At 47.0% G+C, this 24,625-nt stretch overlaps 1 protein-coding gene across 1 annotated transcript in view; it reads right to left on the bottom strand.

Moving 5' to 3' along the window:
- Window positions 1-22,920, bottom strand: part of ZNF423 (zinc finger protein 423) — a 235,536-nt gene extending 212,616 nt beyond the window's left edge. Inside the window, exon 1 of the mRNA XM_082318973.1 lies at window positions 22,842-22,920. Within this exon, the coding sequence (XP_082175099.1) occupies window positions 22,842-22,881 (40 nt within the window). The 5' untranslated portion in view covers window positions 22,882-22,920. The remainder of the gene's footprint in view (window positions 1-22,841) is intronic.
- Window positions 22,921-24,625: the final 1,705 nt, after the last annotated feature.

Genomic DNA, 24,625 nt, shown 5'->3' with positions numbered 1-24,625 from the left:
AAAAGCTGATAAATTAGCTAAGGAGAAGAGTCAACATATCTTATCTATCTTCATTAAGTCTGACTTGCAAATACTAAAGACGGGAGTAAATCACCCCCTGATGCTGTGGGCAGAGCTGAATTAATTTTAGACAGTGCTGCTCCCTCCTCAGGCAGGGTTCGCTTGGAGATGCTGAAGGCCACTCCTATGCACATGGTCACACACAAGTGTCGCAGCCAAAGCCAGCACATCGGGCTCCAGCAGTACCGAGCACAGCTAAGGAGTTAGTAAGACATACTACATTTATTAAAACTTGCTCTTTTTAGGTCAGCGTTGCTTAAAGCAACACCTTTGGTTTCACGTGCTTACTTGTGTTAAGGAAATAAATCCCTCCCTGTGCCTCCAGTCCAGCCAAGCCTTGCACGCAGGGGTGCTGCGGGTGGCTGAGGCCCCGGGGACTGCGCAGGGTGAGCGCATCCCCTGTGGCCAAGGTCCTCCCTGCTTTACACCCAGCAGCAATGCAGCACAGGCGTGGTCCAGGCTGAACGCCTCTCCCTGGCTCTGGGGAAGAGCTTGGCGCGCGGGGAGGGCATATTTTGTAGGTCGCATAGCATTTTGCCAAGATACCAAAACTCCCATTTGTTCCCTCTCTGCCAGTTTGGCCACTCCCACCATGTAAGAATGAGCAAACAAGGCCGCTGGGCAGATATTCCCCTCGTGGTGTACAAAGATAGAAGGCACCGTGTGCTGCCACCCCCCACCTGGCTGGCTATGCTGCCAGCCCCGCCGCCCTCGCAGGCGGGCAGGGGAGCAAATTGTTAACTTTCTCCCCACCAGCCATTTGGGAGCCAGCAGTTGAGTCTCCCCAAAGCAGGGAAGCTGGGTGCAGCAGACGTCTGCCAAAAAAAAAAAAAAAAAAAAAACAAAAACAAAAAAACAAAAAACCAAAAATCACCCTGCTCCTCAGCGGCAAGTATCTCCTTTAGGAGATGCTCAGGGCTCACATCGCGGCTCCCTGTCAAACCCCCTGCCCCAGGGACAGGCAGCACGGAGCTGCCCAGGGCAGGCATTTGCCCAACCCCTTGGAACAACACAAAGCCAAATAACCCTAAATCAAAATTAGCAGCACCCAAAGGTGCTTGGCAGGGCTGGAAAGCTCGGGCAGTCGCGAGCTCCCTGCAAGTTGGGGGCACATTGAACAGCAGAAAGCACGTCAGCAGTCGGGCAGTGTTGGATACCAAATTAGCAGCCTTGAACAAAATACAATTTGAGAAATAATTAACTGCACTGTGAAACACTGTGATAATTTCAAGTATTAAAAATGTAATCTTGCATATTAAAACGAATTTACTAAAATCAAATCAATAACTCTGTGTCCTCTGTATTTCCTCCAGACAACTAATTTAATTAATCTTTTTGTTCGCTTGGATATAGATTTTAGATTTGCATTTTACCATCAGAAAATAGCTTGTGCAATACTACAAGATTTTCACAAAGCAAATACATTTTTACATGGATTGGATTTTATTCCCTCGGCTGAAATTTTGATCACTGAGCAGCAAGAACACTGCCGTAGCACACAGGATGTCACTCAGGATGTGACAGTTTCCTCTTGTTTTAAACTACTTTAAAAAAAAAATTCCTTCTCAAATTAGAAACAGTATTGCTTTTGATCAGCAGCAGCAGAGATTGTGAGCACACTGGGCCCAATCCAGTTACTTAGGAATTTTGCTTTAAACTTTCATGGAAATTAAACGGGAATTAAATTCAGTGCGGCAGAATCGGTTCCTTGAAACTGAAACACAGTTAAGGTGTTAAGCCTGTGACTGCATTTGTGCTGTTCCTCTCCAAACCCCTCTGGGCTGCCACAACACCCTGGCACCCACCTGCACGTCCCGCTGGGCGCTGCCGTCTCCCCCAGGGACGGCCCAGGGCCAGGCGCTGCCCCATGCCATGCCCCGGCCATGCTGGCACAAGGCCCCCAGCACTGCAAAAGCAGGGATGGGCAGGAGCCACTGGCACTCGTGGGGCAGGTTTCTTCCCAGAGCTGGACAGGTGTGACCAAAGGAGAAAATACTCTGCCCAGTGCCTTCCAGAGGGTACAATAACACATCCCTCCCTCTTCTTAAGCTGCACTGACTTCATTGTTACCGACTTCTTTTGCAATACACAAGTAAATATGTGCAAATAAAAGAATCAAGTGGTGCAGAGGTTCAGACCCCAAATTGAATTTTGGGGAGAGTACTTGAAAAATTCGGCTCAGAGTGCTTTTTTCAGGGTCCCTCCAATGCCACTTTCAAGTGGACCTTAAATCAGCCGCATCTTCTCAACCTGTGCAATCTTGGTAACTGAACTTGAGAGGGTCACATCCCGTATTGCTTCAAAACTCACTTACCCTTAACTCTCCAATGTTTGTCTTGGTAGAACTTTGCTTGAGTAACCCATTTGTTGGGCTAACATAACATTCTGCTTGGATTGCAAGCTCTATCTGGGTAAATGCACATTTCCCCATTTCATTTTTTGAACATTTTCTTCTGCAGGCATTTAATTGGCCTCACAAAGATGTTTGCAGAAGTTTAAATGAGGCATAGTTATAGCTTTCAAAAATACATATAATTACGCACACCTACAATTTCTTAAGAAAAAAATAAGGCACACAAGAACTGATCCTGAAGAGCCTGGTAGGAGATTTGCAAAGTTTCGGTTAAACACCAGCAGCTGCGTATTTGGAGCTTACAGCAGATGAAGAGACTTTCACAGAATTGGGCCACATAACATATTCATATTGGTATCACCGCATCGCTAACTGAATCCACAGCAGTGCTGTAGTGACTGAAGCTGTGCGGAGTTTGGGCAGTCCCTCTCCGATTATAAAGGTGGACTTTATCCAGTGCTTTAAGAACCCTCAGTGCACCCGTACATCCCGTCCCTCTCGGAAACTGGAACAGGAAGCTCAGGACTAGCAGTGTCACACCACAGCCAGCTGAACTCGGGAAGTTTTGCAGAATTCATGCCAGTGGAAGAGTCTGATAGATGGGTACAAACTAAAGTCCTAAAATTACCATCACAGAAATTGGTTGTGTACCCAGAAAGCGTGGTGAGAGATCTCATCTGCCTAATGAGAGCGGGGGGCAGAAACAGGCTCACAGCAGCAAAGGCAACCTTGTGCACAGAAAGGGAGTGAAGGGACAGGGAGGACGGCACAGCGGGGAGGGCCAGGTTGACAAGCTTCTCCCAAAACAAGGGCAAGTCTTTCTTGGGAGCTGGAGTAACCAGGCAAGGGTTGAGGCAGGAGGCAGACTGTATGTCAGCTGGGGCGTAAAGCATTGCAAAGGGAAAAAAATAAAAAGGGAAAGGAAAGGAGGACTTGGCTGGACAAAATCTAATCCTACTACTATTAGGGATTACAGGACCTCTGGGTCAGCAGCAAGTTGAGATCAGCTCTACTGCAACTACCTGTGCCATGCTGAGAGCTAAAACCAGAGTGAATAAACCCAAGCAAACAGCAGGCACCACTTCATTGCTCCTGGCCCCTTCCCCGCCAAGCCCAGAGCAAGATGCACAGGAGCACCGAGGCACTCGGGAACCAACCGGGGGGACACCAGCCATCTCCAGGGGACCTCTGCCTACCCTCCATAAATATTTTGTGGCTTAGAAAGTCAACGGAGCCCATACCTGTCAGCAATCCCCATAAACAGAAGAGACCCCAATAGGAACAGGCAGATCTTTTGTCTATGTAACAAGAGCCCAAAAGGAGGAGCGAGGGTGGCAGGTGAGCCAGGGCTGCACAGCAGCCCCAGCAACCGCCAGCGGACATCTCAGCAGCCCTCCCGCAGCAGCAGCGCTGAGGTGCCGACCCAAGGAGGGGGAGGCAGAGAGACGGTACCCGAGGGGGATTGCTGCATTATTCAGACCCCGGGCTGGCACACTCGCAGGAGCGGCAGCTTGGGTATGTGGAGCAGTTTAGGTGGAGGCTGATAGGCGTATCGCACACGGACTGGTCCAGCTCTTATCTTTGCAGCATCATTCGAGCCCTGAGCGACACACAGTGCAGAAGCAGGAGGCCACTGCAGTCCCCTCACCCGTTCAGGTGTCTGTCTGTGCACGGCTGCTGGAGGCTCCTCCAACCCTGCCATCAACCCCCTCCGGCAGATGGCCGCCCCCCAGCCTCACCCCACCCCTCACAAAAAATACATAAATTTAAACAAGGCAGGGAAGGAAAAAAGAAGGGAAAAAAAAAATCAGGATCATTTCAGAGCAGTACAAATAGGAGGCTCCACTGGCTGCAGAAGTAACCAGCTGATGCAATTATCCTGGCGGCCGCCAGTAGACCATCTGCCCGGCTCCTGGGTTGCTGTTGTTGCAGTCTCAGCGGGGCTCGCTCCCAGAAGAGCGGGGCCCCCACGGCCAGGAGGGAGCCATCTGCCCGGCCCCGGGCTGTTCGCGCTGCACGCCGCAGGGGCCGGCCCGGGAGCCAGCCCAGTGCCCGACGGCCTCCAGAGCACAGCCACGTGTGGCCGATCACAGCCAGGGCTCAGTGGCCGAAATGGGCAGCTGTGCTTTATTTTCTGCAGAGTATTTGCTTGCTCTGCCTTGTCTCTGCACAAACTGGTTGTGTTTTTGGAGCATCTTTGTGCCTGTATGTTTAGGGTTTACTTGGTGTGCATGCAGGGAGACTGGGACATCCCCTGTCCTCCAGGGAGGTGTGGGGACACTGAGGAACCAGCAACATCCACCCCATCCCACAGGGCTGCCCCAAGGCTGACCCCCATTTGATTTATACCACAGTGAGGGCAGTGACTGCCACCTTCATTTCCATTTTGGTGAGTTCGTCATTGAAACACAAGTAGAAAAAATACACCCCAAGGGGAAGGGATGAGCACTGACAAGGAAACCTGACGAGCGCACGGGTCTGACAACTTTCACTCCCATTGCAGGTAAATGCCTTTGCTAAGGCACAGCAGGTAAATTTGATCTCTCTATAGTTTTCCCAGTTACATTGAGTCTTCTGCAGGGTACGGGAAGCACCCTCCATCATCCAGGGGCTGTGCCAGGCATCGTCCAGAGCCAGGTTTCAGTAACAAGTTTGCTCTCACTGACAAGGTTTCTACAAACTTAGCAGGCTTGGACTGAAAGAGGCAAGAAAAGTTGCGGAATTTTTGTCTTTTTTAACTGTATCAAGTACGTACACCTACTGCTGTCCCAGGCTCAGTCTCTGGTCATGCATCTGCAATCAGTCAAACAATCCGGGGTGCCCAAGCGAACTGGTTTTCACTCTGAATTTAAGCTTCCAGTCTATAAAAATTCACACTTTTCTATCCCCAAATTAATTGCGCTTTAGAAAAGAAAGAAGCAGGGAGGGGCGTGAGGCTGTGCCAACCCGTCCCACTACCTCCCCACACCAATGAGCCCCTGGGCGCTGAGCACGGCAAAACTTGCCCACGGCCAGTTTCCCCGGTGGTAATTTCAGGGCTGGCAGCTTCAGGAGAGATGCAGCCTAAGGGGCTCCGCCAGGCCAATGCCAGCCCCAACCCTGCCGTGTACCTCCCCACAGCCTGGTGCTTTGCTCTCTGAAACTAAAGCATCCGACCTGCACTGACAAGGCTGATGAACCCTTTATAAAATAACAACATAATACATGGGTTTAAGTTATCAGACCACATTTACACTTCAGCTTTGATTTAGACAATGCCTGGAAATACGGTCAGTCACACAGCTGAAATATTAGTCACTTGAAACGAATAAAGGAAAGAGAGCTCTGAATGCAACCAAGACTGGCCCAGCCTGTCACCGTGTCCCCACTCCCACGTGCAGCAGCCTCTCCTGCAGCCACACCAGTACTGTAAGCACTCTCCTGCACAGGCTGCTCAGCGTTTGCTGAAGCCTTTCCAGCTGATTTCAGGGGTTTCCCCCTTCTTTCACCCTGCCGTTGTTTGTAGAGGTTTGGGACCACAGCTACCAGCGACCACCACCCCCTGCCACGGCTGGGGGACACCAGCTCAGACTGAACCACCACCAAAGGGCACACACAGGCACGCAGCTAAGGATGGCTGTGTAAAACCCCATTTCTGTTGGAAACCAGGCTGAAATGCTGCGTGTGACCTCATTACTTAGTGGCCATGTGCAATGACGTAACCGAGGGCCAAATCCAGTGACAAACCTAAGTCAGGTTATGCTATGTAGTAATCATCATCTTCAGGGTCTCCCATCCTGCACATTTTTCGAGGCCTCTTTCCCTTTCCTCCGTACCTCTTCCCAAAACGCAGCTGACAGCAGCGACAGGCAGGGAACACTGGAAGCAGAGCTGCTGCATCGTGGGGAGCCCAGCATGGGGCTGGGCAGGTACCAGAGCACCAGAGAGCAGCGCAAGAAAGGTAAAACTAGAAGAGGAGGGAAATGTTCCTCACTGTACTCAAAGGAGGCTTATGGTTACTGCTTCCCTATCTTACAACAATGCAAGTCTAGGGGTACCCAGGCAAAAATAACTCCGGATTTCATCGGCCATGATTATGGCAACCAATGGTACTCAACCATGGTACGGCACAGTATATAATGCAGAAGCACAGGGAATCACTCTCAAATTTCAGGATGTAAACGGTTAACATTGCCCACTAAAAGTCCTTCTCGTGATAAGGATTCAAGGGATAAAGTGGGTTAAAATAACTTAAATTGAAATCTTGTTCTCCTGCAGTGATACAGGCTCTGTTCAAAGCATGTACAGGAGATGAGGGATTGACGTGTTCTTTACAAGGAAAAACAATAGTTCTGATACCACAGAAAAACTTGTAGTGCTTCCTCTCTATAGGCAGGAAATTCTTCTAAGGCTTTGTTGGCACTGTCCCTGTACTCCCTTCACTCAGCGGTTTTTGTCCTTGGGCCCGCACTGGCAGAGGGGCCAGGCAGGAGGACCCCAGCAAAGGGCATCAGCACCAGCTCCTGCTTGTCCCTCGGTGCCCAGGCTGGGCAAGGTGCCTCTGCAGCACCCACGGACCACAGGGGCCGAGACCAGGGCGGCGATTCATTTTATCACACAGGTTGGAATAAAAAGCTATTTTAAGATTTTTATATGCCTTCAAATAATGTTCTCATTGGTGTAGTTACCAAGCATAAACTAAATAAAAGCTCTGTAATCTCTGAAACACAATACTTTTTTTTTTTTTTTTTTCCTCCAGAAGGGTGGAAGCGGGGAGGGAAGAATGTAAAAACCAAAACAAACGGGTATATTTCTTGTGGGATCTGCACTACAGATGAAATGCAAAGCAAGTCTCCCTCTCCCCTAGAGGGTCTTTTTTCAAGAGGGAGAATAATAATAATGTAGTAATAATAAGCACTTATATAGTGCTTTACATTTTCAAAGCACTGTGTAAACATCAACTAATGGGACACGGTAGAATAAGTAGTGTCTAAAATGAGTTTATGTACTGCATTATATTTTTCTACAAAGTGGCTGGGACTGTTTTTAAAATTAAATTCCCCCACATATTGATACTTGTGCAAATGGATTTTCTTTAAAGAAGCGCAACAAAAACATTTTTGTGTTGGTTATACTCCACAACCTGCATATTTCCAAATTCTGGCTCAAAGCAAATCATTCAGACAGTTTCATAGACACAAAATGCATTTTTTTTCGTAAGAAGAACAGGTGCACTAACTAACTCCTCAGGATGATATATCAATACAGTTATAGGCATATGCCAGTGTTTTCCAAGAGAAAGTCACATACAAAAGAAGTAGTAGTTAATCAAAAGAAGTTTTTAAGAAAGGAACTGAGAAATACAGAGAGCTGTTACTATTGCTACCTTGTGGACAGAAGAGCAAGGTAACCAGAGCCTTCTCAGTAAGAGATTGCCTGGCAAGGACAAAAGTCCCTATACTGCAGCTATAAAGCAAGCATCGCTTTCTAGTTTTTCCTGTTAATTCTATTCTATAAAACATCTTGTAGAATAGCAAAGATGAAACAACCACCAAGCAAATCCAAATATTATGACCTGAACTATAATATTGGTGTTCCATTTCACTTTTACCTACCCAGCATCTCACAGCATTTAATAAATTCACTCTACTCTCCAAGGGACAAATGTTATACCCTCTTTGCATACAATCAAGACAGAAAATATTGAGAGAAAAAAAGGCACCTGCACATTCATGAAGGAGCTGTGGCAGAGGTAGAAGAGAAGGCAAGAGGGGAGAAATCTGACTCTGAGTCTCTTCTGACAGCCCAGAGTATCTTACTATTTTCCAAACTTTTCATTCTTTATTATCAATAATTTGCTTGATAGCAAACCTAGGCGCTTCTGTCACAAGCCACAGTCCAGCGTGCTATGGCCGTGTAAATACGGAATAAAAAGGCTGCACAAGACTGAAGTGATTGAGGAATTTTTTTTTTCTGATATTCTCAAGCTAGAATCAAACGCAAGTCAAAAACGGCATGCTGAATATATCTACCTTTAGGCATGCGCTTAACTGTAAGTATATGAGTAATCCCAACGGTTTCAGTTTTGGGGATTTTAATAGTTGTATGGTTTTCATAACTACAGGAAAAACCCTTTCCAACAAACTGCCAGTGTGACTCCCTGTTGTACTACACCACAATTACTGGAACATATTTGGTATTTCTCAAGAGGTTCAGATAATGAAGAATCCTCCAAATTTTCTATTAGCCCAAACTTAGGAATTCTGCATCAGGGAGTTAACAGCAGAACAGACAATGTATGTTAGGTATTGCAAAAGAGAGAGAAAGAGACACAGAAATATTTATAAAATCTAAAGCTTTTTTTTTTTAAAGTAAGGTTGTTCGAGAGCCCAGACTGCAGCCCAACCAACGCTATTGCACAAGCATGCTGAGTTATTTAAAGATCTTACTCTCTTTTATTCCTTTACACGAGACAACATTTCTTCATATTTTCACACCACAATGTTTTCCCAAATCTGCACAAGATTAATAATAGGAAAACACACAAGAAACCACCCTATTTTATTCTTTGATGTTATTGGTTTAACATTGAATCACAAGCTTCTACTAAAAAAACCACATCAGTTTACACTTACAAGGAGATTTTTTTAAAAAGCAAGGAAAGGTACAATGTTGTGGTTGCTTCGGGGTTTTTGTTTGTTTGTTTTTCTTTTTGGCAAACAGCCAATTCTTTTACTTCCTATGACTAAAAATAAGCAAATGGGGGGGGAGAAGATAGGCCTTCCCAGCAGGGAAGGCCTTCAAAATTTGCCACATCAGAAATAATCTAAATAAGAAGGCAAACAAGCGCAAGCCACTGCCACAACACTAAAGTCCAGGCCAGCCACCAGCTGGGTGGGGCCAAGGACACCGGGTGTTTTGGGCAGCAGAGGCTTTGTCCTTCGCAAAGTCATTGCTACATTACAACTCCAGAAACGTGAACCGGCCTATATATGAGGTTACGGGACACAGTGGTGTTTGAGTCAACCATAGTGAAAATTCACCCATAACAAAAAAGCCTGTATAAAGTAGCAAAAAGAGCCGGGATTTACCATCGTATCTCCTGCCATCCAAGCGTGGGAGACAGACCAGTGTCTGCCAAAGGACCGGCTGGTGTTTAAGTGCCAGGATTAGCCGGAGCACCCACTTGGTGAGCCGCACCCCATGGTGACACAGCCTATGGTGCAAGCTAAAAGCAGAATAACAAATCTCCTTTTTTCTTGAGATACATAATCTAATTTCTTAGTGCCATTATTTCCACTAAGTTAGAATAGAGAAGAAAATTGTTCTCCAGCAATGCTGCCTCATGCGAGGCTGCTGCCAGCAACTTCCACCAGCACAGGAGCAGTGAAAGGCACTGGCCAAACTCTGATCGCTGGGTGCCTTCCCTCTTCCCTGCAACACGAGCTCTCGCTCGCTCGCTCTCTCTGCTTTGCATTGCTTTCAAAGCACGGCTTGCCCACTTGGCTGGGATCCCCATCCAGAGAGGGGTGAGGAGCAGCACCCAGCCACCGCAGCGGGACACCACGGAGCGCTCCACAGCTCACACCTCCACTGGGACACGCAATTCTCACGGGAATGGGAGTGAGCAGCAAGCAGTTGTGCAACTTGAGTCTATTCTTCATCACTTTCAGTGAACTTCTTCAAGCTGTGCTCATGTGGTTTTGCATCCTTCACTTCACCACAGATTCGAGCATTTGCTTCAACAACAGTCATTTCATGGACCCATCTGCAGGGGTTTTGCGACCTGCCCATCAGCCCAGTGCAGATGCGGGCACACACCCAGATCCCACGTGAGCAGCCACGGTCCAGCCTCCCCAGCAGAGGCTGGTTTCACAAAGGTTTGACCCAAACCGATGGCACCTGAACACTGCCAGGAGGCTTGCCCTGCCTTGCACTGACACACACCAGACCTGTCTGCAGTCAGCAGAGAGCTACGGGGTTACTTTTCTGATGGGCTGCTGGGTAAAATCAGCTCCCAAGAGTCCTTTGCTAGGTAAGCAGCATAACAAGGAGCCAGAAATGGAAGGAGAGCAAAACCCATCAGATCAGCCCTCACTTTGTGCAGCAGTGGGGACAGCCACGGGACTGTGCCAGGCAGCCAGGAGGCAAAAAACAGAGTTTCACAGGCTGAGCATAAGGTAACGGCAGCCCAGAATCGACCAGGATTCATCTCCACGCTCCCTTCCAGAGCAGTGGGGTTTAACATATGCTGACTTGCAGACTGCATTTAAGCCAGGGGCTGGTGTGTGTTTTTCCAACATGGCAACATCAAATTAAAAAAAAAAAAAAATCTTCAGAAGAAAACAAACCTGTTGGGATGTGGCAATAAAAGAAAATCAAGTCAAGCCAGCAGTAGACAGTAAGAAAGACAGAAGAGCAGATAAGTTCCCTCTAATAAGAGCACCAACCGCCTTCCGCTTCCCAAAGCAGCGGGAGGATTCCACGGTGTCTCCTCCTTGCCGTCGCCTCGGCAGGTCCCACCACGAGCTGAGCGGTGGCCGAGGCTGGGCTCCCGGCACGCCAACCCGCAGGCAGGCCATGTCCTGCCCCTTCCTCCCCTGCCTGCTTCCCTCCCCGAAGGCACGACTGACCCAGGGAGCTCTGCTAACAAGCTCCAGGGTTGTTGCTATGTTCTCTGTAACTGCAAGGACCAAAACCAGCAAAGATTCAAGGTAGGAAAAAACAGTAAAGAGGCTTCCACCTGGGGAGGAAAACCTACCTGTAGGTATTCCCTCAAAGCAAAACACTCTCAAGCTTCCCAAGCTCCAAGGTAGGAGAGATGCTGTGGGAAGGGAAGCAAAGCTGCTAAAGGGACTCCACAGACATTTTCACAGGCTACAGATGTTAGGAAGAAAACATGAGAAGGCAGGCAGAGAGGACAGCGTCACAAGGTTAGTTATGCACAATAATACCTTCATGTAAGACAGGATTATTTCCTTATATTATTAATCTTCAGCTGCCTAATCGATACAATCACTCAGATACCATGGTGAAGGGCAGCTGCCTCTACCCGGACGGGGCAGCTATAACAGCAGGGGCTGCTCTCCGGGGGGGGGGGTACTGGGAAGAGCCAGGTTCCCTGCCGGTCCCACAGTTGGGCTAGTTTTCCTTCAACCCATCATCATCTGTCCATAGATTAAAAATCAAAGTTCTAGACTTCTACCCCAAGATAAGCTTTCATTAGGTGGTTTGAGGTTTGCTAGGAAACAAGCTGCATTTGTCAGCTAGGATACCTGCCATCCCCAGTGCTCGGACAAATACGCACGGTGGAAGAGGCAGTAGAATGCGCAGCCACACAAGACGCTATTCTCCAAAATAAAATCTGTAGAACAATTATTGCATTTTTTAAAGATTAATTTAAAGGGAGTTTTCCAACAGCATTCTGAGTGATAGCACAAAGAAACAATTTTGCTTCCTTTTTCCTCAACATTGCCGGACAGAAAGCTTCGAGCAGCCCCTGCTCTGGAGGCAGCCAGGACCTCCCAAGTCACTGGAGACAACAGTTTCTCTACCTGCCTTTTTGTTTGCTCAGGTTTTGCACTGCTTTGGCTTTGCTCGTGCCAGTCAGACAGCAGCAGGTTTTAAGCCACCGGTCTGATGTCTTCAGCTGTGCCACTGACAGCTATGACATGCAGAACGTTTCTTGGATGGCCGTGTGTGGGGATACAAAAACCTCATTTACAACTTGGCATCTCAAGGAGGACAGGGTGGTTCAGCAGCAGGTGACAAATTAAAAGCTCATTTTTCTATGCATTTTCTTTGGAGCCACATTTTGAATACAGACCCACTGGCAAGGAGGAAAAATCATAGCCGAGATACCTCTTTATGAAAATATGCATTTGGTCTTTGGGCGAATTCCTGGTGCGTGTCAGAGCGCCCCGCAAACCCTGCTCACGGGAGATCCGCCTGCCTGCCACTAACAGCCCCACCACTGAAGTGGCATCTTTCTGCCGGTGGCAGGGGGGTTTTGTCCCCCCAGGTCTCTGGAGCAGCAGCTCCTGCTGCAGCCAGGGACACCCGGCTATGCAGCCTGGCAGCTCTGCAGGCAGGGCTCGGCAGCTCCCCGCTCCGCAGCACCCCTCGGTGCACTGGAAACCAGTCACACCACAGCTCTGCCAAGCATCTCTCAGGGGTGGTGGGTTTTGTTCGGGTTTTTTGTTTGTTTGTTTTTTTCCTCTCTAGAGCCTCACCTTCAAGTTCAGACTTATTACTGATTTACTTATATTGAGAAGAATAAAAACAGAAGCTCTCTGTTGAGTGTTTATTTAAGACCAAAAATAGTAATCAAAATAAACCAAATGGGAGCTTTAAAACAAATCTCACTTATCTGTTATCAAGCAGGAAAGAAATTAGGGAAGAAAACACCCCTGAAATGAAGGGAATCAGATCAGTGAACTCATACACAAGCATTAGGTGAGACTCAGTACAAGGGCTGAAGACAAGCACTCAGTTTCATTTTAAAATGGCTCATAATACCATACTCCTAAAGGATGCTCAGAATTAGACTGAAAGTACTTCTTTATCTTTAAAAAAATCATGTCAAGGTAACAACTTTCTCACCCAGAGTTGCCTACTACATTCCCCACAAAGTATCACTGCCAGAAACACGCCATTTTTGCCATATAAATCTAGCATAAACATAAATAAAGTGCAATTCACACACAGCCCTCCTTCTCTACTTCTCCATCCCAGTATTTTCAATACCCTGCCACATCCCACATGCCCTCTGGGGGAACAGTCTGGTCAGTAAAAGCAAAGAAATTATGAAGGGCAAGGCATGCCATTTTCCTAGAAATAAAGGAGGCCACGAGCAATTTACCCGGCTGAAATGCATCCACAGAATTCAGCAATAAATAATATACAAGCTTAGCATTACTATGTAATCCAGTATATCTTTACTCATGTGAGTAATCTAATGAAGCAAGAGAAATTTGAGTAAGAGCTTGAATAAGTAAATTAAAGCAAAGCTACATTTACCTATCAAGCAAAACAGCCAGAAGGCTGCTGCTTTTTTCAGAGCAGAAGGCAGGCTTATGCATCAGAAAAACTTCCTTGCATTTTGCAACCATGTTAGTTGGTCTAACAAAAGATACTACCTATTCCTGTAGACCTTCTCTTTCACATACATGTGAACATACATCATATATTAAATGTATTTGCATGCATTCGCGTAAGAAGTGTTGAAAGCCTACTTTTTCCAATTGCCACCCTGACCTCCTCTTCCCTCCAAAACCCTGAAAAATTAGGAGTCCTCACAGGCCAAGTTCAGATGCTGCCATGATCATAAAATAGTTGAAACTTCCAGAATTAATGACCACAATCACAGCTGTCCTCAAAGTTCACTATACTAAACAGAAAACAACTATAAACCACAATAAATACACTCCTCCAGACCAGAAAGCACTGTCACTGTCTATTAAGAGCAGAAAAGCTACTTTGTTTAGCTGTTTTACATTTCTAGTGTTTTCTTTTCTGCTTATGTTTAATCATACCCTTTTCCATGGAGTTGGAGTCACTTTTCAGATCTGTTCCTTCTCTCAGTCTTTAAACTAAAAGTTAAAAATAATATAGATGCAGCTCCAGGTAAGGAAACCTCTGTGCCAAAACTTTGCATCTCATCATCAGGCACCCTCCATACTCAAACGCCAGCAACAGATTTCCTGGTTTCCCTATTTTATTTCCATCATTCTCTGTTTAGCATTTCTGTTTCCCCAAGTATTAAGTTTGTCCTTCTACCATGTGTTTTCTCTGCCTCCTTTTAGTTTTCCAGTTTGGGGGAGAGGAGATTGAAAGGATGCAGAATCACAGACAATTTTGCTCACGGAAATCTGTACCTGCTTACATTGGCTGATGTTAAACACAACCCAGGTCTCTTGGGTTTCCCGCAGTGCCATTGGGGTGCTCCCACAGCACTGCTGCATCCTCTGCACCTTGAACCTTCCCAGTGCTCTCCTAGAAACGCCCCCAGCAGCAATCGCACAGAGCCAGCAGAAGAAGCAGGAGATGCTCTCTGCGGTATCGGATACCAAGTGACTATTCCCATCAAATCTCTTTGCTTCTCTTGCTCTTTCAATTGCAATGCAAGAAATGAGAATAAAATCCCATCCCGCTAAGGTCAGTAAGAAACACTACCACCAAAACAAGACAGGGGTTTCACCCATGGCTGATACAAGCCTAGGGCTACTCGCAGTCCTCTAACACCAACAGGAACCTTGATTAACAGTTCTCCAGCAGATTCAGGGAGTTCAGGCTTACATTTAAACATCCAATCCAGCTCCAATTAGTGTCAAGGGGAAAAACTGCACTCACGCTAAAAACTGCAAAAGCGGGTCCTAGATGCTGACCCAGTGGAGGACTTCGTCTCTGCGTTGCACCAAACACCCTCTTTTCAAAGGGCACGGCAAGTCTGTCTTCATCGACATTATCTTCATTACCACTCAGTTCACCACCATGTGAAGCAAGTTCCAGCAATCACCAGGTGGAGGCTTGGCTAACGTGCCTCAATGGTAACCCAGAAAAACCTCATCCCAGCCAGGTGAGGATCATCAAGAAATGAGCAGAGCTGCTAAATTAAGTATCAGTCCTGTTGGAGGTTGCCTGGAGCCTCATCCCCTCTCTAAATTACCTGTAGGCAAATGTTACCTAAACCCAGTAACAGCTTTTGTGAGTCCAATTGAGTGGTTAAACTTGTGCAGTCAGCAGACAACCAAGGGAGGCATATATTTTAATGGTAGATGTGAAAACAAAGGAATTTTGATTAGCCTTGGTACTGGAGGGGGTAAAAATACTGGTTTAGGATTTTCCCAGGATATGCATATTAAGAACTTGTCTTTTTGCCCTCTGTGTAATTTTTTTTTTAATATTTGGAAAGCAGAATTAGGCCACATTTGACCAAACCTCCAGAGCCTAGCAGGAGCCAACAGTTACTGGAGCACAGTGACTTGTAGTTTTACTCATAACAGGATTTCACTAGTGAGCAACGCATTTTCTGTAGCACTATCAGAGGCTTAAACAAACAATTTCTCTACAAGCAGGGACCTTTCCCTTCGCTTTGCTTTAAAACCTGAACGCATTGTTTACTTTCTCTAATATGAACTGGAAATAACTTCTGTGTAAAGAAACTCCAACTGTTACACTTCTGAAGCAGCCTTCGTTATCAGTACTAGACTCGAGGAGAACACGACTGCGGGTGATGCTACAAAGAGAGGCGAGATCAACCCCACTAGAAATTGCCCAGGAGAACATGCAGGTAGGGTGGGTTTAAATGAGACCACGACTGAGATTATTTCACCCCCAGCATACCCAAGCGAGCCCTTCAGGTCTCCTGCGCAGCCTTTATCCAGCAAAGGCAAGGCTCCTCTGCCACAAAGGCTGCCTTACATTTGTACTTGCCACTCCGCTGCAGTAGCAATAAGTCCTTTACTGTTTGTTCAGCTCTTGAAAGTCCTGTAAAGCATTCACCATTCACCTGTCACACTGCACAAACTGAGCCCTTTGAAATGAAAATCTAAAAGTAAACGTGTTAGTCAACGTCTGCTGCTGCAACAAGCGTGCCCGACACCAGCGCGAGCCTTCAGGCAGGTAATTCACTTCAACACGAGACTGGCGAACAACAGTATGTTTTATTTAATTAGGATGAACAGAAGAGATAAACCTCACAGCAGGGCGGGTAATGACAACATTTCAAAAATAATTCATGCCCAGGTAACAAAAGGGCAAATTTCAATTACATAAAAAGCTAAAAAGTTGACTTAATACATCCAAGGGGGAAAAGAAAAAAAAATTAATAATTGCACTGCATATGATTAACAAGTGGCATTTACAAGCTCTGCAAATTGGTCTTTCTGTTGCCTAATCTGTGGCTAGAAAGAAAAAGGTTTTCTTTCTAAGCAAATGCAAACAATATAATGAAGCTACTTATCGCTAGATTCAGATGGGTATTGCAGTGCTATCCAAAATAAGTCATACAGTAGAAAGATAATGCCATACACCAATTCACTGTACCGCAACGAGATTTGTGAGCCCATTCTGAATGGCATCACCCAGTTTCCAACCCCATCGGGTCCCTTTGTTTGCATTTTAGAAAACAAACCATTGCAAGAGGTCGAAGCTCGAGCCTTCTGTAGCTGGAAATGTCACAAGAGACCATTTAGTCCCTGCACATCCTTCTAGTCCCTAGAATAAAGCGACACCGATAAACCGCCATAATTCACTGCTGCACATATATAAACATCTAGGTGTTGTCAAGAAGATGTAGTACTTAAAACTCGCATCACCTTATTTGTCTAAGAGAACAAGGAACCAGCTTCTCTGCATTTACTAATGGACATCAGGAAAGAAAATGCACAAGAATCTACTTCTGGGCTCTAAAGTATGTTGAATAAATGCACACACTACAGAGAGCTCGGAGCTGGTCCTCACTTGGCTCCAGCTCCCACCCACACCCTCCGAGTCCACGTCCACCAACGCACGCACCAGAACCAGACCCTCCCCTCCACCACCATTTGTCAGTCAAGATTTAGCAGGAGTCTGTAATAGGTTTCATATTATTAGTATTTCATTACTCCAGCGCATTTACTAGGATACGAGGGAACATAATAGCCATCCTTTTTCAGAGGCATTTAAGGAGAATACTGGTGCAGTGATGAGGGGTTGATGTAGGCATTTTTATAAGACAGTTCGATTATTGTGGGCAATTAATAATCTTTTGTTTAAGAGAATATTATAATACATGAAGAAATTTATTACCTTTGAGTGATTGCAGGCTAATGCACGAGACCAAGAGATTATTCTTTTTAAAAAAAAATGTGGCTTGCATTTTTCAAATGTTGTAATCCACTAAAACTGATTTCACAAATTGGAATTGGGAGGGAAGATAGAAATTAACCAGTTCAGTAAAAATAACTGAGCAAACCATTAAGAGTGCATTTATCAAAACAGAAGTAAATATTAATTCTTCAGTATGAGAAAGTATCATCATTCACAGAGCCAGCAGGTGAGGTAGGCTTTTTAAAACACTCACTATAATAACAGATCATTGGGTGCCACCCCAAGCACTTGGCTTAGTTAATTTAACCAGGCTGAAACCACTTACCCAGGTTTAACCTAAAAGTCAATTTGGCACCAAACAATAGACAAACCCAAGCCAAAGCCCCATCTATGATAAGACAATTTGTTTTTACACAAGCTTAACGCATCTACAAAACATCATTTTTATATCCAATTCAGAGGATGGCATGAACATCTGCTTTCACTTCAAGACATTAATTTTCAATTATTGAAGAAAAACAAAATAAATCCTGACAAATTGCTGGTAACTGTGGAATCTTTTGTTACTCTATTAGTTTATAATAGTAATTTAGAAATCCTACAATTAACGTCCTAACAAGAGCTCTCTGATTATTTTTTTGCACGTCATCTGAAGCAATTCAGCAGTGAATGATGTTCTTTAACTTGCACTGATTGTACACAAATATTTTTGAAGAAAAAAATAGGAGGTGTTCTCCGAGAGCCACTACCATTGCATGGTAGTTGTTTTTCGTCGATGGCTTTAGACGTAGCATCACTAAAAACATAAGATTTCTATTTTCTCCCCGTTCATATTTAAACCTTTTGCATTACCTTTCCCTCTCTTCTCAATTTTTGGCCACGTTTATTCATTATATTCGCCGAGACCAATGGGAACAGGCCACAATTAAAAGGTGTTTGCACACAGGCAGGAGTTTCAATCAGTAAAACCAGTTAAATACCACCCAGATCCTGTCCAGGAAAGCATACCGGAGGGAGAGAAAGGCAGGAAAATGGGACTTGTGGAGTTCAGGAGAGAATGCTGCTAGGCTTGTGGCAAAATACACAGGCAAAAATTAAAAACTGCAGGCTAATCCCTGAAGGCAGTGCTCAGTATACTGCATGGATTCAAACGCTCTCAGGGCACCAGCCCCACAATGAAACACCAACATCTCCAATTATTCCTAATCCCCCAAAAGCTACACTTGATAAAGAACAATCAAGAGCGTAATCTTATTTGATATGAGTTTTATCAATTTTAGCTGCTGCTTTCACTGTATCAATAAAATTCCACCGAAACTTGAATGAACTGTAAAATTAAAGGATAATCGCACAAGTCTCTTGTATTTGGCAATTATGATTATACTTGTCAAAATTTAATTTGTAGAATGTACTGTTCCAGTACCTTCAGGTTCTTCTCTATCAACTGGGAAAAAAGGAAAATTATATCTTTAAGACAAGTATGAAAGACATTGTTACTTCCACAGTCAACTCTGTAACTGAGCTCCGACATTGTATAATTGACTTTGCAAGCAGAACAACAGCAATATAACAAAGAAAATGTCAGTGTTTTCACAGCGCTAATCTATAGCACTAGGAGGGCCTCCTGCTGTCAGCCAGAGCTGACAATACAATAGCTTTCAAAGGGATATTACCATCACGCTTTTATTCTTGACATCAATCAAGACAAAGAGAATCCTTTTCACAAGACATTCAAAATCAAACCTTTGTATGAGCAGATAGGTAAAACAGCATTCCTTTAAAGAAGATCATTCATAGCAATCAACTAATTGGAACTCAGCAAATGGTTGAAGTATTTTTATTTACTTTGCAGATAACGAAGTAGCGAGCAACCCCCCTTTTCTCTCCTTGACTGACACAAATGAGGCAGGTAGGGTGTGAATCAAAAGTTTCTATCAGCATTTTTTGCCACCCGAAAGCAAAAAAATATGACAGCAATTCTGCAACTTCAAGTAGGATAACAAATCTAGACTTAATTAGTGCATTCTTTTGCAAAACAGTTTGATTACTGACTAGCACGTTTACCCACAGAATACCCCTGCAAGCTGACAGCAATTTGCAGAACTGTCAAATTCAGCAACCAAAGTGCATCTGATGCTTAAAACCTTGTGCCAACGCGAGCCCAGTCCCCACAAATTGCAGTTGCGTAATTCCTCAATTACAATTACATGGGACTGGAAACCTACAAGTTACTGTTACCAGCATCTCAGCACTTCACAGAACCGCTTCCAAAGGCCCCAAGTTGTAGGATGAGAAGCTACAGTTTAATCGACAGGAATGATGAACGCCTGCCTTCCTCAGCCCCCACAGCCGACTGGGTGCCAGCCGCTCCCCGGAGCTGGCAGCACGGAACAAACTTTTAAGGACATTGGTGTTGACATCACTCCCCATCGCTTGTAACGGGAGACAGACAGAGTGTTTTGATGTTCACAACTGTGTTATGGTTCTGGGGTTGAAGACCACGTGGTTTTAATGACACTGAGTAAGGTACAACTCTTCCCTACAGACAACAGATAAAGCCCTCAGCAGATGAGGTTACTGGCAGCAGGGCAAAAGAAGGGTCCGTGCCGAGGAAAATTACTTGCACAGGCTTCACCTGTGATGTGAATTAAAGCTTCAGAACAGGCCAGTGGTTTGCTCCACCACTGCTACCACCACACTGTCACTGAAGCGTTTATTTTGTAAGCCAACAAAGGCTCAACTCCCCCTACTTTTACTCCGTCCTCATCGATCTGAAACAACCTTCCTTTAAGCCAAGTAGAACTTTGTCCCCAACCACCAGCTACGAGGTTAGTATCTCCAAGTTTGCACAAAGTAATGATCAAAACAAATCAGCATATGGTATTGCACATCTTAAATGCCACGTCAGGGGAAAGTCCACGGCTACTGCTGGAGTTACAGCTGCAGGAACTACTGCAAGTTTCTGCCAGGCTAAACCTGAGACCTGATAATACAGCACAGGGGCCACATGACCTGCAGCTTTGCTGGCATCCACGTTTGGTTTGCAACCACTTCATTTTAAATAACGTGCGTCTAAGAGTTGTCAACATTTGATACTTCTGTCAAAGTCGGTCGCTTCTTTAATGTCAGACAGCGTTGCTCCCAGTTAACGTGCAGTCAACTTGCCTTCCTTTTGCATGCAGAATAATCCCTTTCATCACAGGCGCAAACTGATTCTATTTTAGTGCATAATCTTTCTGAATGAAAAAGGATGCACGAATCTCAGTAGCGGTTAATAAATAGCAAGGCTGCTATACAAAGTGAAATAAATATATGGAAAAAGAGAAAAACGGTAAATTATTTTAAGTCCTAAATGCTACACATATATCCACGTAATTTATGCTTGTTTTCTTCTCAGTTGAATTGGGAAACCTGTGACCTCAGAGTGCCTTTATTTATTACATCTCAATTATTTCCATGGAAACGTGTACTGTGGCAATCTACTGGGTTGCCAGCTCCCTAGACCACAAAATGTATATGACGGACTTTTTAAAAGCAGATGATATGGATGAATATAAGGAAAGGAAGAAATTCTTTATGCTACATACACGTATGAGTTGCCTCTTATTATCCAAAATTTCACCCAGACTCAGCTCATTCCTCAGACTCCCTGTTACTCAGCTCATGCTAAGACCTGTAATTTACAGCCAGCTCATGCTGAAGCTGAAAACACATTTTTTTGTGCCTAGAGACTACAGAAATATTTAGAATCTTTAAAAACTGGGCTTCACCCAGCTCACTGTTGCAAAGACCTTCTAGATATTTCTACATTACAGGGATAATGTTTCCTAGCTATGACTTGCCAGTAAGTTACCTGCTTCGATTCATAAAAATGCTCTTATAAATAGTGATCAGTTCTGTATTAGAATTAGGCTCAAAATTTCATTAAAAAGCATCAACCCCTTGCGAGAGATATTGCCACCTAAAAAGTAATGAGGTAGAAAACAAATAACTAATACATGGTAAATATGTAACATTATGGCACGAGATGTCAATGTTTACTAACTGGGCTTCTAGAGCAAACACGGTTTTCACTGGCATAGAACTATTTCCCGAACGTTAAATGTGACACTTTAGCACAGAAAAATATTTTAAACTCCAGAGGCCTGGCCACTAAACGTGCTCCCCTCATCGGAGGGAAGTCATGACCCGAGGCCTGCACCACTGTTCTCAAACTGCGATCCTTTTAGTTTCAAACAATGTCTTTCAGAGCATCCCCTAGAAATAGCTCTAGCTCTGCCCTTTCTTCTGCCCGCGGACTGTAACATTCATCTACCAATTACTGAAGTAGCTCCTTTAGCAGGGATTGTCCGGGATTGCGGAGGGTCACAACGCCACGCTGCAAACCTGCCCCACAGCACAATGCTAAAAGGTACTGTTAGTCCGGGGAAAAATGATGAAGGGTTTTGTATAAAGATGAAGGACCGACTTTACAAAAACTTCACAAACATTTGAAGCACGTACGACTTACATTGCAGTCATCTGTTAAACAGTGGATATTTCACAAATAATATAAAACGGCCCTGGATGGGGTTTCAATTTGTTCTTTAGCTGGTCGATTAACTGCATGCTAATTTTGTCCACCCACAAGTTATTTAATTACGAACGCTTTAGACTTTTTGTTTCACCTTTTGGGCATCCGAAGTTATGATCCTTTTGTGCTTCTACAACAAAGCCCCCAGACCACTGAGTTTGCGACTTCTGCTTTGTGCAGAGGACAATACAACCTTACCCAACCCCAGCTAACCTCCTCGTGGCTGGGAGCGAAAGGCTGCTGAAATCACGCCTTCCCATCTCGCACCAATTCACTTAAAAGTCAAAAAGCTGGCAAGGCGTGCAACACGGCGCGGGGCTGGTCCCGGCCCTCCCTTTACGTTTCGCCAGCAGCTGTTTTCTTACGGAGGTAAACGGGAGGTTTTAAACACCCCTTCGCTGTGGATGGTGAAGAATACGCGAAGTTTAACGTTTAACCTTTATTAATGCAGCTCTTACTAAATTCGGCTATTGTTTCTTCAAGCCCAAGCAAGTTTTCAACCCTTATCTAGCAAATCGGTTTTAATTCTCCCCTTCTTTCACCACCCTTACGCGCATTGGACAGCGGGAGGAACCAGACGGCGCTACCCTTCCCAATCATAAAGAAACATTAATTTCAAGCTAACCGGCTAAAACACGAGTGTGCTCCATTCCTCCCTTCCCCGGCCCACTGATGCGCCGCCGCACCCGAGCATCACCGCGAAACTTTCCTCCCTCCCCGCCTCAACCATGCTACCGGCTTCTTTCATCAATTATCGCGACACGTGTCGCCAGCGAGTCTCGGCCGGCACCGCGGTACCCACACACACGCACACCCCCACCCCACAGGAACGGACGGCGGGCGGGCGGGCTCCCCACGCGGGGCATTCGCCCCGCGTGGGGAGCCCGCCCGCCCGCCGTCCGTTTCGGGGGGGTCTCCGCCACCACCGGCCCGTATGGGGGGGGATTTGCAATCCCCGCCAAGCCGGGACCCGGCCCTGATTGGCCGCGTCGCGGCGGCGGAGGCGGCGGCGGCGGCGGCTGCCCGGGGCCGGGCGGCGGCGGGGGCCGGCGGAGGATGCCTTACCTTTCACCGAGCGGGGCTTGGCTTGCTTCCTCCTGGACATGTCCGGGCGCCGTGGCTCGTCCTCCTCCTCCTCGTCTTCCTCCCGTCCCTGCCTTCCCTTCCTCTCCCTCTCTCTTTCTGCTCCCCCCCCCCCCCAACCTCCAAACTTTGCGAGGCGAAGCGGCAGCAGCAGCAGAGGGATCGATTATTTGATTTTCTCACTTCTTTTGCCTGTTGCAATGCGGCAAGTTCAACTCCTCTTTCCACCCCCTCGGGCACCTTCCCCCCGGGGAAAAAAAAAAAATAAAAAAATAAAATCACAGGCGCAACAGTTGCAGTATTTTTTTTTCTTTCCCTTTTTTTTTTTCCCTCCTTCCTTCCCCCCCCTTGGATGTGCAAATACTACCGACGCAAAGCGAGCCCGGCCCGCGCCCCCACCCGCCTTTTTGTTCTCTTTAAAGTTTGCAGGCGCCCTGCGGCTCTCAGTCCGGCTCGCACTTTCGGAATAATAATAAAAAAAAAAAAAAAAAAAGGCAAAAAAAGCAGAGCCCTGCGCGGGGTCCCTGGGTTTGGGGTGGGGGAGGGCGCGCGGGGAGAATTAAGTGTCTAAACCCACGGCGAGCACCGGCCCCGGCGATCCGGGGCGCTCCGGGGGTGCGACCTCGTTGCGATTTTCCTAAATCCTCCCCCGGCCGCGCTCGGCCCCCTCCCTCCCTCTCTGCCCGCTCGCCCCCGGCTGCCTCTCCCTTCCTCGCCCCCGCCGCTGGCCGGGGAGGGCGACGAGTCCTTTTTTATGCTGGCCGCGGGGGCCGAGGGGCGGCCGCCCCGTCTCCCCGGCGCGGCGCGGCCGGCCGTGCGCGGCGCGGAGCTGGGCGGGCGGGCGGGTGGGCTCCCCGCGGCCGGCCGCGCTCGCCGCCGCCTTCCCCTGCACGCACGCACTTCGCGGAACAAGGTAAGTGCTTCTTTGCATCGATGCCGGGGCCGCTAGCTGCCTCCATGGGTTATTCGCTGGAAGGTGGCACCGCTCCTGCCTTCATTGCTGCCGCTGCTGCCGCTGCTGCCCTGGGTTTTTATTTTCTTTAGCTCTCGCCAGCCTCCCTCTCTTTTCTTTGTCCTGGCTCCTTTTCCTCCTCCTGATCTTGCTGCTGGGGCTGCAGTGCAGACACACATAATAAAGCCAGGCTTGGCTGGAAATGTAGCTGAGTCCCAGCAGGAGGATGTGAGGAGTGGAGTCCCGGCGGGGGAGCGCTCTGATCCCGTAGGGAGCCCCGCGCAGCCTGCGCCGATCAGACGGAGAGAGAGCCAACAGCACCGAGCCATGGACGGCCCGGGAAATACAGCGGCCGCCCGCAAAACGCGGACCGCCGCCGCGGACCGGACTCGCCGCCGCCGCGCGGAGCGGCGCGGAGCGGCGCGGAGCCGCCCCCCCCGCCCCGCCCGCCCGGCGCCGGCTCCGCGGCCGGTCCCGCAGCGCGCAGCCCCCGCGGCGGCGGGGCGAGCTGCCTGCGCTCTGCATCGGGGGGCGGCGGGATCGCCCCCAAGGCGAACGGCTCAGCGGCCGCGGGAGAAGTTGGGGGGGTGGCCCCCCACCCCCTTCTGGCGCTCGGCTGCTGCCGGAGAGCTGGCGGGGAGGATTTATTTACTTTGCCTTTCCCAACGTGTTAAATTTAGCAGGAGCTGGAGCCGCCTGCGCCTCTCTGCTGGGAAGGTTTCTTCTAGAAAAATCCTAAGTGTTTTAAACTTGCTATCCCGCGGAGCACGGGTGCCAAGTTATGAATGAAATTGCTCAAGACCAACGCTGGGTG

This window comes from Platalea leucorodia (genome assembly GCF_965183815.1).
Source record: "Platalea leucorodia genome assembly, chromosome: 8".
NCBI classification, from domain to species: domain Eukaryota; kingdom Metazoa; phylum Chordata; class Aves; order Pelecaniformes; family Threskiornithidae; genus Platalea; species Platalea leucorodia.
Note: the sequence above shows the minus strand (reverse complement) of the source record. Positions and strands in the feature narration are given on the sequence as shown.